Source organism: Solea senegalensis, linkage group LG3 (assembly GCF_019176455.1).
Source record: "Solea senegalensis isolate Sse05_10M linkage group LG3, IFAPA_SoseM_1, whole genome shotgun sequence".
NCBI classification, from domain to species: domain Eukaryota; kingdom Metazoa; phylum Chordata; class Actinopteri; order Pleuronectiformes; family Soleidae; genus Solea; species Solea senegalensis.
This window is the reverse complement of record NC_058023.1, coordinates 20,523,248-20,537,092: the sequence shown is the minus strand read 5'-3', so window position 1 is coordinate 20,537,092 and position 13,845 is coordinate 20,523,248. Positions and strand designations below refer to the sequence as shown.

Below are 13,845 nucleotides of genomic sequence, written 5' to 3'. Positions count from 1 at the left end.
AGTTTTAGTTCAGTGTCACTTCCTGTTTTATTTTGGTAAGGGGTTTATCTACCTCCTGTGTCTCTTCTGATTTCCTGATTGTTTTCACCTGGTGCTCATAACCTCACTCCCTAAATATATACTCCCTTCTCCCATTTCCTGTTGCCAGAGCGTCTTGCGTGTGTTGTCAGTATCTGTGCCACTTCATGTTACGAACAAAGAAAGAGATCTTTTGTTGTTATAGTCTAGCTAAGGTTTTTGTTTGTTTCTCAGTTCAAAGTCAAGTTTAGCGTTTAGCCTTTGTTTCAGAGCTGTTCCAGCTCACCTTTTGTTTGCTGAATTAAGGAGTCAATTAAGCTCTTTAAAACCTTCTTCTGGTCTTGTGCATATGGGTCCAAGCTTTGTGAGACTTCCTAAGATAATACAGTCTGGTCTGATTAATATTGCACAAGTGTGTACATCGCCAACCTCTTCCCTCTAGACCTCTAATCCTTCAATTCAAGCTAACCATTGATGTGTTATTGTGATTCATCAATTATTAAATTAATTATTAATCTTGGTTTATGAGACTGATTTTGGAGGGTATAAGTTAATGGTTCATTCAGAACCAATTGTACACCTCTGTTTAAGAGGAGTGGTGCCTTGATTACAATTTGAATAAATTTTTCTATAAGAAATTAATTATTCCATAATTAAGTACTTCAAAATTCATAACCAATAGCGTTGGTTCCTCCAACATAATGATGCCCCGTGTGAGTCAGCCGCGCTGTTTCAGACCAAAACCACACCCCCATAACGTGGACTGTGTTGTGATTGGCCCGTCAACGAGAGCTTTCCCACTGTCCTGTGACTGGACAGGTACCTGGAAGTGACGTAATAGATAGGCCAGCTCTCAGATACACAGCTCCCCCTTCTGGCACGGTGGATGCTCTGCATCACAGCAGCTACAACGAGAGTAGTTCTTCTTCTTCTGCGGTTGAATGTACGCAACCGGATGTGCCCAGACTAGTGCCGCACCAGGAGGCGCTACGGTGGTGAGAGGAGTGGTGAGGATTTCTGATGACGACATCAGCCTACGGAAGTGCCGATCCGCTTCACAGAGCCCAGGAAAACAATACAACGCTATTTTCTCAGCAGTGGCTGAACTGTTGTTCTGAAACTTTAGGGTTTCATAAACGAGGTAATGACACAAATACACACACACAAACGCAGCGTTAATTGGAGATTCCGGTCTATGTGGCCTTTAATTGACCACAATTTTTGTTAATACACCAGGATAGATTTCCCCGGATTTGACTTTGGTATTTCCTCACTAGTCCTTGACTGGAGTAGCCTGGAGAAATAAATTCATTATTCCATAATTCATTAATTCTCTGGAGAAAGTGGTAAAATTCTAAATGTTCTGGACTGCACTAATTCCACTGCTTTATAGATTTATATGGAAATGCAGACTGTGCAGACTACAGTGGATGTAGATCTCGTAACTCTAGGTTTTATTGCAGATGTCTGATGAACAAAGTTTTTAAAAGTAGGGGAAGCAAGACCGTGAATGGTTTTGTAAACTAATCAGAAAGAAGAACATTCTCAAAGTTTAGGATATCATGCTTCCTCAGTATGTGACAGTATGTGAAATTGTTGTGTGTGCCTGTTTGTAAAGTGACTCTTATGGACTTTAGGTGGTTTATTTGCTTGTGACCAGCTTGAAATGCAAAAGGAGAAATGAGGTATGATCACTGGATTCAGGAATCATTTAGCTGCCTCCATTTTGAGTGAATTCATTAGGCTTTTGAAAGTGACCAGGTTAAATTTCAGGGTCTTGCAGATCTTTATGTTTTTTCTTTTGTTTGTTTTTTCTTTTGTTTGTTTTTTTTAAACTGAGAGTAGGTTCTAATATTATGCCCAGGTATTGGAACTATATTTATAGTGAGACTAGAGTCTCTGACCAACTTGGCCAGATTTCCAATGGCTGCTGTTCATTTTGTCACTACCTCTGTTACATTCCTGCCTTTTGTGTAAATAATTGTGTCATCTGCATACATAAGTACATTCACATTGTCACAAACGGAAGGGAGTTTGTTAATATATAAAGTGTAGAGTATTGGTCCTAAATTTGAACCTTGTGGTTCACCTGTTCTACAAGGCCTTGATAACAATTATGCTTCCTTTATACAATCATGTATCCCCTTCATGTGCTTTTTAGTATTTATATTTGGTTTGAAAAATTAAATATTGCATTTTGCACAACAGAATATACATACATACACACACATGTAACAGGTGGAACAGCCTGAAAAATGTTTTTCTCTGCTCTGCTGAAGCCCAAGTAAACCAGCAAAAAATCTCACTTTAGAGTGTATAATGCTGCACATATCTGAGTCCAGTTCTGTCAGAGATTTTTTTTTTTTTCTTTTTTTCGGTGATGACAGTTTATCGTTACCAGACTGGTCTGCCTTAGCAATTGGCTTAATGAATAGGAAAAAAGTTAGAACTTAGAGTTCAGGGTTCTGAATCTGATGTGTCTAATGACTGCAGTTTTTCATTCATCTAACTGTCATTAGGCCCTGTTCTGTTTGTCGTTTGTTGTCTACTACCTCTTCAGTTTCAAGACCACATTGTTGTGGAATTTTATGTGCTGTGTTTTTGAAATAGACATGTCAAGTGGGTCTACAATGCACTTTTTTATTTGAAAGAAGAAATAGAAGATAAAAGACATTTTTTCTTTGTGTTTATTTGATTCTAACTCCATATTTTTAATATAGAGATTAATTGCGAGTTAACTATGGAAAAAATTTGATTAATCGCGATTAAAAAAATAATCGTTTGACAGCCCTTATTACATTATGTCACCTCTTTATATCAGAAGCGATTCTGATAGCAAGCATATCTTAAATATCAAATATGTACAATTTTCTTGTCACACATTCCCACAGCAGCACGGTGCATCGAAACCAGTGGAAGCTCCGTTCAACTGTTCTTTACAAGACGGCATAGAAAGGGTTTTTTTTCACTGCGATCGCCTAGGCGGTGATTGGATGAATGCCACAAAATTGTCACTTCCAGTGAAGCTCAGCGTCTCAGGGTGTCAATCAAACAGTGGGCGGGGCAGACGTTGAGCTGATGCATGATGATTGGAGGAACTGTCTGAAAGGCAGGACCTCTTTCCAATTGACTGAGTTGCAGAAACATAAACAACTCTGGAAAATTTGTCTCATGTGGAGTTTGCGAGTAAAGTCTACGAACAATTATCAGCCTGTTTTGTGTTATTTGCTCAGCCACATAGACCATTTCTGTTTGTACATATTATACACTGTAAACAAAAACAGTAGAATAGAATTTCCTTCTTTCAGTTCATTAATTTGTATCAATGTTGGTTAGGTTGGTGTTGTGTGGTTGCAAAGCATTTTCTACAAAAGGAGCAGAATACATAATTTATGTTCATTATATACAATGTCAGATATTAGAGTTGTACAACACAAGTTTGGTTGACAAAATATTACATAAAATGTAGACGTACAACTGTAGTTGCCACCTAATTTCATTAAGAATTAGTTTGCTATCATCTTCCCCATCATATTCTTCTTTGTATTCTTCTCTGGTTTTAATAAGATAATGTAGCATTTTGGAATAAAAATGCAAAACAACAATCCAAAACTTGAAGCCAGAATAGCAAATATTTCGACAGCAACACTGAACTTTCCAGGAGAGCTGACATAGGCTGGGATAAAGGTGATCCAGACTGCACAGAATATCAACATGCTGAAAGTGATGAATTTAGCTTCATTAAAGTTATCGGGCAATTTCCGAGCCAGAAAAGCAAGAATAAAACACAGGATGGCCAGAATTCCTATATATCCAAGTACAGCCCAAAAGCCTACAGCTGAGCCCAGAGCACACTCCAGGATGATCTTGTCCTTGAGTTCTTGAAAATTCTTCAATGGAAAAGGAGGAGAAGTTGTTAACCAGATGATACATATGACAATTTGTATGAGAGTAAAAGCCAGAACGCTGAGTCTCTGCTGTGTAGGCCCAAACCATTTCATCATATTACTTCCTGGAAGTGTCGCCCTGAAGGCCATTAAGACCACCATAGTTTTCCCCAGGATACAAGAGATGCACAGGACAAAAGTGATTCCGAACGCAGTGTGTCGCAGCATGCAGGACCACTCTGACGGCTGGCCAATGAAGCTCAGAGAACACAGGAAACACAGAGTCAAGGAGAAGAGCAGCAGGAAGCTCAGCTCAGAGTTGTTGGCTCTGACAATGGGAGATTTCCTGTGCATGAAAAAAATCAGCGATACAAAAGCAGTCGTGAATGTTCCAAATAGGGACGCTGCAGTGAGAAGTGCTCCCATAATTTCTTCATATGATAGAAACTCTATCTCCTTCTTCACACAAGCATCTCTTCTCTCATTTGACCAGAATTCAGGATGACACTGCACACAGGTGACAGAATCTGAAAAGTAGTGATGAAGCAGATGTGAGATACTGAAGAAAAACACAACATGATAATGAGATACTAGCAGGTTATTTTCATTCATTATTAAGTTCAGCGTAGAATGACACTAAAATAAATAATTTACTGGTTCTCTAAAAACGTCTTCTTTTTTCTTTTTCTTTTTTAATTTCAATTCTACAACAGCACGTTAACAGAGTACAGACACTTCTCTCCCATGACTTCAACACCACCTTCCAACGTGTCATTAGATTTGATGTGACGAAATGTTGTGCAAAACTCACATTTCAATTATAATCATAGTTGTCATTTCTAAATCTGGAAAGAGACCGTTTGTAACTGCAGTTGGCATATTTAATGTCCATAACTAATTCATGGTAATATCAATAACACATTGTCTCCCACTTTATCCTACATGAGGGTAAAAGTGAATGAATTTCTCAATTATATTTACAATATGATGTGGTTGTATTTTTCAAAAGACTACCCGATAAAAATAACCTTTGATGGATTATTACTGGACCTGTGACGTTGCTTATTTCTCCCTCTGCACATCTTATACAGTCAAAGCAGCAGATAGGTTTTCCTTTATGGAGAACCTTGCGAGTTCCTGGGGGACACATCTCACTGCAAACTGACACGGGTACCTGCATGAACGACATGTTTTTGTAACCATGTCTGATTATTTTCCTGCCTAAACCAAACATTTTGATTAAGTCATAATTGAACAACTATAGTACAGGTCACATGGTTACTTACCACTTTTGAGTTCTGTGCAAAAAAGAGAGCTTTATTAAGCAGATTCAGCTGTTTGTCTGAAGGTAAAGAAGCATCATAAAGACCAACAGTGACAAAGTCCACAGCACCATGTTCTGTTGGCTGCCAGTTGATAATTTCATACTTTGCTGCTGGGTCTCCATCCTCATTAAAGTAAACCTCGTCTCCTTCCTTTGTTTTGAAGTGAATCTTTCTTACGTGCTGTAAAATCTTAAATAGGTGATCATTTAGTTAATCATATGACATACTTTTTTTGTTGAAATTAAAAACATGTTTAGGTTTAAAACTCACTGTGAATGGATCTGGCTGCAACTTGTTGTTACATGTTTCATTACAGCCAAGAACACGGTGAAGTGCGTGGGCCACAGCATACACTCCTTTGTAGACATTGTTAAATATAGGCATGAGTGACATATCAGTGAAGCTGTTATGGACTCCAGTCAGATCTTCATGTCCAGTACATTTTCTCTGATTCCCTGATGATGATGATGATGACTTTGACTGCTTGAACTTGCAGCTAAATAATGTCTCCCAGAACTCTGTGAAAAAGTCAGTATTTGTTGAATTGAGTGGCTTCACGTCCAGCATGAACTCTCTCATGCCACTGACATGTGCTGTAGGGATGGACAGGCCTATGGCACCATCCAGAATGTGATGCCTATCTAGTTTCGCAATTTGTGAATCAAAGATCCAGCTTTCACTTCCTACCCACTGGTATCCAGTTAAGTTGTGGTGGGTCAACTCATGTATTAGCACATCCATATCCATGTGGGAAAGGAAAGCAACAATTACCTTGGCGGTGGAAGCCTTGATGATATCAATTATCTTTTGTAGTTTTTCTGGTGGATCTGTTCTAAAAACAGCAACAGAATACTCCAGACAGACACCCAGCTGCTGTGCAGTCTCTGTGAATATAGCCATTCCATTATTACCATAGTCATCATTGGTTCTGATTGCTCCCACCCAAGTCCAACCAAAGTGCTTGACTAAAAGGGCCAGGGCTCTGCTCTGGTAGTAGTCACTGGGTATCGTTCTGAGGAAGGACGGGTACTTGGTTTTGTCACTGAGACAAGCACAAGTGGCAAAGTGGCTGATCTGAAAGAAAACATGAATTACCTCCAAAGATAAAGATATAAAAAGTAACAGTCACACTGTCGTATCTCCTATGAGCAGCAGGTAGAATTATTGTGTATTTCTTTTCTTATGTTATCTAATGTAGTCATTTAAACTCACCCACCATTGGGATATGAAATGGCCCGATGACAGTAGCTATGGCCATACAAGGAGAAGAGGATGTTTCTCCCATAATGGCCAGCACCTGTGCAGGTTTGACACATGATGTGTTGGAGGGAGCAGAATTCACTTCATTACCATTTGCCAGTGCCAGTGCAGCTCTCACACCCCTGGCAATGGAGCCACAGGTGTCATAAAATTTATAACCCAGAGAGACAGCAGGCAGTAGGTCTGTGGAGTTATTAATCTCCTCGACGGCAAAACGCATAGCCTGGGCAAACTGGAACCCCCTGAAATTCAAACTTAATGCAAATATTAATGAAAAGTCCAGTTGTTCGTAGATAAAATGTTACATTTGAACAGATTTCCACTGTATAATTTACCTTGTACATTCCAGTGGTGATGGCTTGTCTGCGTAGTTTTCCCATCTATTTTTCCAGCTGCTGTGGAAAGAGAATATTCCCCCCAACATGATGTCACCATCCTTCAACAGCTGAGGGTTTTCAGGATCTCCTCTCTGTCTGCACAGTAGCTCCTCAGCCTGAGAGAAAGATGCCACCAACAGAAGCTGTAAAAGTGTCCACCCATGTTCTGGCCACCTCTGTATGGACATCATTGTGTCACAGATAATTAAACCACAAAGAGGCATCACATGAACCTCAGTGTAAATCTCAGTCTGCACTGCTATTAATACACTTTTGCAGCATATAAATTCATATTCATGTCTCATCTCTCTGGGATGAGAGGAGGGAGGTTCCTGTACGGGATAGAGAAAAAACTAGAATATTTAAATGTGTTTGTAAATGGGGAGACTATTCAGAGTGGAGACATTCATTTTGCAGTTTATATATTGTTAATATTGTTCACAGGACATATTTAAGACTGTATATATGTACAGTTCCACCACATTCTTGGACCAGTACTGACCAACAACAGTTCTTCTTTAACCATCTTATTTCCTACAATAGAAGATAACATAAGATACACAGTGTTACAGTGCTTTAACAGGCCCAATTTGCATGACCTGAATACCACAGTGTGTAGAGCTGAATTTTAATGGCAATAGTACATTCATGAAATGAAACACCAAGGACAAAATGTTCTCGTGTACACTATCTTATATTCATGTCATATTCTATCTCATAGACTCAGAGATTTCATCTCTTATTTTCCATTATTTATTCCAGGCCAAAAACATGCAGAGGTTAATTGGACACTTTATATTGACTGTAGGTATGTAGGCCCTGTGATGGAGTGATTATCTGTCCAGGGTGTGACCCCACCTTTCTCATCCCTCAGTGTCACGTACTGTCTTTTGCTAAATGAACTGAGGATGTGCTAACGCTCAGCTCATTGCTCAATCATTAGCATCACCGTCAATACCCAAAGCTGTGTCATTCACACATTATTCAAGCACATCAGGTTGGTTTGTTATTCGTATTAATAGATGCTCCTTATAGTTTATAATGCAATTATCTGATCAAACAGAAATTTCGATGTGCGTATCATTTGCATTTTAAAATGACAATACTGAGCTATGGCTAATAACAATGCTATAGCATGAAAAAATATTTGTTATCCCTGTATGTGACTTCGAATGAACACTAACGTAACGTAGATTAACAACGTTAATGAAAACTCAGGTTAATAAGAGGTTTGGGGTGCTTACTACCGTATGTCTGTTTGCCTCAAGGTGTTCAATTATTCTCATGTCCTGCCACTCTGTCACGAAGTGTTAGTGTTTTTGTGCTGCTTAGTTTAGTTATTGTGTTAGTTTAGGTTTAAAGTCACGTTAGGTTGATGTCACTTTTGGTGTGGGTTTGATTTTCACTTCCCCTTTTATTTTGGTAAATGTCATGTCTTCCTGTTGCGTGGTTTCTTCAGTTGTTTTGACACATCCCCCCCTAATTCCCTCATGCACTTCACCTGGTGATCCTTCAGTAATCACTCGCACCTGCCCTTGATTCCCTCTCCCCTATATAGTGTCCCCAGGTCATTTGACAGTGCGTCGTTTTCGCTTTCAAGAGAACACATCAGAGTCCAAGCCTGCTTTGCCTTTTATTTGTAAACTCGAGTGCCAAGTCTAGTAATAAGAAGTGATTTTGATTTGCCTGTTTTTCTGAAGAGGAAAATAAATACTCTTGAATCATTCATCGTGCCTCCTGTCTCGTGCATTTGGGTCCAAGCCGTGTAATCTCCGTTCCTAACACACTCTCTTTCGGCCCGCTAAATAATCCATCTGTTTGTTGTAAATAAGCTCTGAAGAAATGTTTGTGACTATGAAGTCCTCCATCTTAAATGCTAGTGTGTTAGCGATGAAGTCTGCTAGCTTAAATGCTAACGTGTTAGCACTAAAGTCCGGTAGCATAGCAGAATCGAGATCGGTGTCGGCATGACCAAAAGCCTCCGTCTTCGTTATGAAACGTAGTCGTCAAACATTTGTGGGATTTAGTTCTTCTGCAATCTTATCTTCTTTATTTATCTTTATTCAACAGTGAAAACGTACACATATTAAGCATATTAAGTAGCCATGTGTTTTCTCTGTGACATGCAGATGATTGGTTGCAAAAAAACAACAAAAGCACTGGAATGTGATGTTACCACACCCTAACTAGGAATTGATTCACAGCAAGCAATCAATTCAAATACAAAGTTCATCATTTTAAGACCCACCATACTGTTATTTGAAAGTGGCTTCTTTGAAATTTCAAACCCAATCTCAAAAAAATTTTCTTTACTTGATTTGTGCTGGGCCAACATGTTGCTGGTTTACTTGTGGCTGGTCACATATGTATCCTTGATCCCTCTAACTTTTAAGTATATTATCTTTCTTTTTTTTCATTTTTATGAAATTTATATCCATATTTCATTTTATCTTTCTCTTGGAACCCTATGGGACCTCTTCATCGAGCCCTCTGGGTCCTAAGACCTGCTATTGATAAGCATTGTTCAAACTACTACAATCGTTTCTATCCTGTGGGCTAACAGATACCAGATGTTACTGACAGCTAGACTGGGAGGGGATTGGACTCTGTAAATGTGATGATACTGTCACTTGGCTTCCCAGAAGGTGTAAATCTTTGAGGCCAAAATTCAAATATTATCAGATTGCAGATTCATGTGTTTGAATTGTTGAAAAGCTTAGAAATCACACTTTCAGAATCTGTAAATAACTCACAATGCCACTCGGGAGTCTTGTTCCTGGTTTCCCATTTTCCTTCACAATGATCGTTTAGTACTGACTTTATGTGAATATTTTGATATATTATTTATTATATTGTTTATCATAGATTATATATATATTGTATGTTACAAGAAGGGACAAACAACACAGCATCTAAGCAGCTTGTGCAGAAGTTCAGTGGAAGGGGTATTTATGACACTGATGAGCATGGGAGAAGTCGAAAGTGCTTTTGAGTTTTATTGTTTAATTTTTTTTATAAAACAGTACTGTATCAATGTCAAACAACTCAAAGAAATAGTTACACAAGCACAATCAGTGGTATCAGTGCCACATTCCATGTCTTAATTAATCATTTATACAATATTACACTCTTGAAAATGTCATTATTGATAAATAACACTATAAGAATAGTTTTAATAAATCATCTGCCACCTAAAATGTCTTCATATATAATTAATACATCTATAAACAAACTAGAGACAGACAAATGTTGACAATTGATTGCTGTTTTTGTTTTTTTTAATTAAATAAAACATTAAAGGGCTCTTGAGGTCAATTTACCCATTAAATGTTTCTTTGTATTGTTCTCAGGTTTCAATAAAATGATGTAACACTTGGGAATAAAAATGCAGAAGAGAAGTCCATAACTAGAGGCTAAAATAGCAAATATCTCCACAGCCACAGTGAATTTCCCAGGTGAGCTGACATAAGCCGGAATAAATGTGATCCAGACTGCACAGAATATCAACATGCTGAACGTGATGAATTTAGCTTCGTTAAAATTATCTGGTAACTTTCGAGCCAAAAAGGCAAGAAAGAAACATAACAATGCTAAGAGTCCTATGTATCCTAACACAGCCCAGAAGCCGACAGGTGAACCCAGAGCACACTCCAGTATAATCTTGTCTTTATAGTGTTCTGTATTTTTTAAGGGAAATGGAGGTTTGATCGTCAGCCACAGAATACAAATTAAAACCTGTATGAGAGTGAAAGCCAGAACACTGAGTCTCTGCTGTGCGGGTCCAAACCATTTCATCACGTTACTGCCTGGAAGTGTCGCTTTAAAGGCCATTAAAACAACTATGGTTTTCCCCAGAACACAAGAGATACAGAGGACAAAGGTGATGCCGAACGCAGTGTGTCTCAGCATGCAGGACCACTCTGACGGCCGGCCGATGAAGGTCAGAGAACACAGGAAACACAGAGTCAAGGAGAAGAGCAGCAGGAAGCTCAGCTCTGAGTTGTTGGCTCTGACAACGGGAGTCTGTCTGTAGTGGAAAAAAATCAAGGCTATTGTCATCGCCAGACACGCCCCGAAGACAGAGAAAGTGACCAACAGGATACCCATGAGTTCTCTGAAGGTGAGGAACTCGATGACTTTCAAGTCACAGCTGTTCCTCTCTTCATTGGACTTGTAGTCGGGCGGACATTTGTCACATTTCACTGCATCTGAAAGCATAGATATATTTAAGCTGTACAGCACACACATCCTCAGATAGAACAGTAAAGCGCTGGCAGGGATTTTGCCCAACAGAAACATGATGAGCGCGAGAGTAAAGGCCAAGAGTCCTGCTGTCTCACTTGTACTGTTGCTGAACTCCCCTTCAGCACAGATGATGCAATCGAAGCAGCAGATAGGTTTGCCCTTCACAAAAGCCCGACGGGTCCCTGGCAAACACCTCTCACTGCAAATGGACCGCGGCACCTGCATCACAGTGAACGCAGTGGAAATCAGACCCTAATATGAATGGACTCCCCTTGAGATAATTATTTAGAATGTTAATGTCTTTGCATGTCAATAGTGACACAATTAATTGGCACAACACTGAGAATAATTCAGGGATCATTTGCAATGCATTTGCTCTACTCAATTGCAATGGGAATCAATTCCAGACTAAAAGTCAGAGACATGAGGAGCCAGCGATGATAAGCTGGTGCTCAGTGTTCACTCACCTCAAGACTCTCATCTGCCCAGATGGCTTTTCTGTCTCCTTTCATCTCAAACTGCTGACCCTCAGGATGGGAAGCATCATAGTAACCAATAGTCTCAAAGAGTATGTAACCTGTCTCACCCATCTGCCAGTTTACCAGAGCGTAACGTGCCACAGGGTCCCCCAACTCATCAAAGAACACATTTTCACCAATCTTAGTGGTGAAATTCACCTGAGTCAGATAATGCAGCACCTGCACAGAATTTTATTTTTAATTTTATATATAATTATTAATGTCACATACACAGTTGGTGATGGGTGGGGCACTGTAAATATTTACCTGCCATGGTTGAATATTTTCCCTGTCAGCACAGGTGTTGTTCTCAAAAGGCCCCTGTCCATCTTTGCAGGTAAACAGCATGTGCAATGCATGGCCTACAGCATATGTAGCCTTGTAAACATTATTCAGCAGACTAGCATCTGAAACATCAGTGAAGCGTGTGTTTGTATCCCGCAGAGACTCCTTTCCAGTGCACGCTGCCACTGAACCCTGAGTCTCTGCATGGGGAGTCAGGGTGCAGCTGAACACCTTCTCCCACAGCTCCAGCAGTCCCCGGTCTCCTGGTGCGGTCGAGGGTCTGCTGTTGACCAGGAACTCCTGTAATCCAGGGATGTGAGCATTGAGTGCCGCAAAGCCTACTGCCCCCTGAACCACAGCGTAGTTGACAGGAGAGGCAATATAGCGATATGTGATCCAGCCCTCACTGCCCACCCACTGCAGGCCGGTCACATTCTGAGCATGAAGCTCTTTGATGAGAATGTCAAGGTCTGTGCCGTCAGCGAATGCTACGATCACTTTCGACGTGGATTTCTTTATGATATCAACCACCTCTAAGAACCGCTTTCTGGGGTCAGTCCTGTAAATAGCCACCGAGTACTCAACACATACACCTTCCTTTTCAGCTGCTTCCAGGAACGTGGCCATGCCACCATTTCCATAGTCACTGTTAGTTCTGATAGCCCCCACCCAGGTCCAGCCAAAGTGTTTTACCAGCTTTGCCAACGCTTTGCTCTGGTAAATGTCACTTGGTATCGTTCTGAAGAAGGACAGGTAATCTCTTCTGTTACCAAGACATGCACAAGTAGCTGAGTGACTGATCTGAAACGAAACAGAGAGAAATAGTGCATTTTCATCATGTTGCTGCACATTGTGAAGACATGAAAGTAGACAATGCCTGATATGAATCACACACATAATACAGCATTTTCAAATATGACATTACTCTTCATTAAACAGCGCATTTTCACTCTGCAGTTATTGTGTAGAGGATGTCTGTGGCCCCGACACTCACCACAGGTATATGGAAGGGTCCCACAGTGCGTGCAATACCTATTGTGGAGGTGGATGTGGTTTCTCCTATGACTGCATGTACATTGGAGAGTCTGGGGCAGCTTACTTCCCCACTGGCATACCTGTTCATCAGGTTTAATGACGCCTTGATGGACAGAGGGATACTGGGGCAGGAGTCAAAGATTGTGTAGCCGAGTGTCAACCCTGGCAGCAGCTCCGAGCTGTTGTTGATCTCCTCTATGGCGAACATCATAGTGTATGCATACTGGAGCTCTCCTGGGTCCAGTCTGACACATGAGGAGTTTGAAAATTTGTGAAAAGAAGAAACACAGATGAATTATACACATGGGATGACACAATGAAACCCAATCAGTACATTTTGTGATATCCTTACCCTTCACATTGGATTGTTCCTGGATTCACCTGTAGACCTGGATTGACAGTGACTGGGTTCTGATGGAAGGAGAAAATGCCTCCAAGGTTGATGTCTCCCTCTTTAGAAAACTGAGACAGTTCTTTTGTTCCGTATGTCTGACATACAGGTTGCCCTCCTCTGACAGTCAGGAGGGAGAGAAGATGCAGAGCTGCTCTCAGCAGAATCATCCTTCACTAGAACATTTACTGCTCGAGGTGGAGATACAAAACACTCAGTGCTGAGTATTTTATAGGCTTTATCTTTAAACTATCATAAACCCTCAGGGGTTTCCATGCAACATGTGTGAATAATATTGCTTTCCCCACCAATGACAGATCTTGTAGTCTGGCTGACAGGTGGATGGGCCTATAACATGACCTTCCTTTTTTTGCATAACCATTTCATGATTATCATGACTTCAATAACCTAAGCATGCTTTCAGGAGATGGGTTCTGTAAACCTATCGTATATTTGTATTTAAATGTTAACCATTAATGTTGGCCATCGAAGAGTGGGACGATG

At 40.2% G+C, this 13,845-nt stretch overlaps 2 protein-coding genes across 4 annotated transcripts; both read right to left on the bottom strand.

Annotated features, from left to right (window-relative positions):
• Positions 1-3,391: 3,391 nt before the first annotated feature.
• Positions 3,392-7,106, bottom strand: LOC122765737 (extracellular calcium-sensing receptor-like). Of its 2 annotated transcripts, none has more exons than XM_044020132.1 (6): positions 6,826-7,106; positions 6,447-6,744; positions 5,501-6,304; positions 5,192-5,419; positions 4,956-5,079; positions 3,392-4,432 (listed from the first exon to the last, which is right to left on the bottom strand). In XM_044020132.1, exons 1-6 carry the CDS (start codon positions 7,089-7,091, stop codon positions 3,525-3,527), a joined length of 2,628 nt encoding a protein of 875 aa, XP_043876067.1. In that variant the 5' UTR covers positions 7,092-7,106; the 3' UTR covers positions 3,392-3,524. The 2 variants fall into 2 exon arrangements, with proteins under 2 accessions (XP_043876067.1, XP_043876068.1); XM_044020133.1 differs by having other exon boundaries at positions 6,447-6,612.
• A 2,770-nt stretch (positions 7,107-9,876) lies between these two features.
• Positions 9,877-13,844, bottom strand: LOC122765735 (extracellular calcium-sensing receptor). Of its 2 annotated transcripts, XM_044020130.1 has the most exons (6): positions 13,303-13,725; positions 12,910-13,195; positions 11,898-12,716; positions 11,580-11,810; positions 11,208-11,331; positions 9,878-11,075 (listed from the first exon to the last, which is right to left on the bottom strand). In XM_044020130.1, the coding sequence occupies exons 1-6, from the start codon at positions 13,509-13,511 to the stop codon at positions 10,162-10,164; spliced, it is 2,583 nt and encodes an 860-aa protein (XP_043876065.1). In that variant the 5' UTR covers positions 13,512-13,725; the 3' UTR covers positions 9,878-10,161. The 2 variants fall into 2 exon arrangements, with proteins under 2 accessions (XP_043876064.1, XP_043876065.1); XM_044020129.1 differs by having other exon boundaries at positions 9,877-11,331; positions 13,303-13,844.
• Position 13,845: the final 1 nt, after the last annotated feature.

Excerpts from the sequence above, each read along its gene's own strand:
- LOC122765737 (XM_044020132.1), bottom strand. The coding sequence starts at position 7,091 with ATGCCTCTTTGTGGTTTAATTATCTGTGACACAATGATGTCCATACAG. Across the intron at positions 6,745-6,825 it reads TCACCACTGGAATGTACAAG|TTTGAATTTCAGGGGGTTCC; the intron begins GTAAATTATACA and ends ATTTGCATTAAG. Across the intron at positions 6,305-6,446 it reads GGCCATTTCATATCCCAATG|ATCAGCCACTTTGCCACTTG; the intron begins GTGGGTGAGTTT and ends GTTTTCTTTCAG.
- LOC122765735 (XM_044020129.1), bottom strand. The coding sequence starts at position 13,511 with ATGATTCTGCTGAGAGCAGCTCTGCATCTTCTCTCCCTCCTGACTGTC. Across the intron at positions 13,196-13,302 it reads GGAACAATCCAATGTGAAGG|ACTGGACCCAGGAGAGCTCC; the intron begins GTAAGGATATCA and ends CTCATGTGTCAG. Across the intron at positions 12,717-12,909 it reads GACCCTTCCATATACCTGTG|ATCAGTCACTCAGCTACTTG; the intron begins GTGAGTGTCGGG and ends GTTTCGTTTCAG.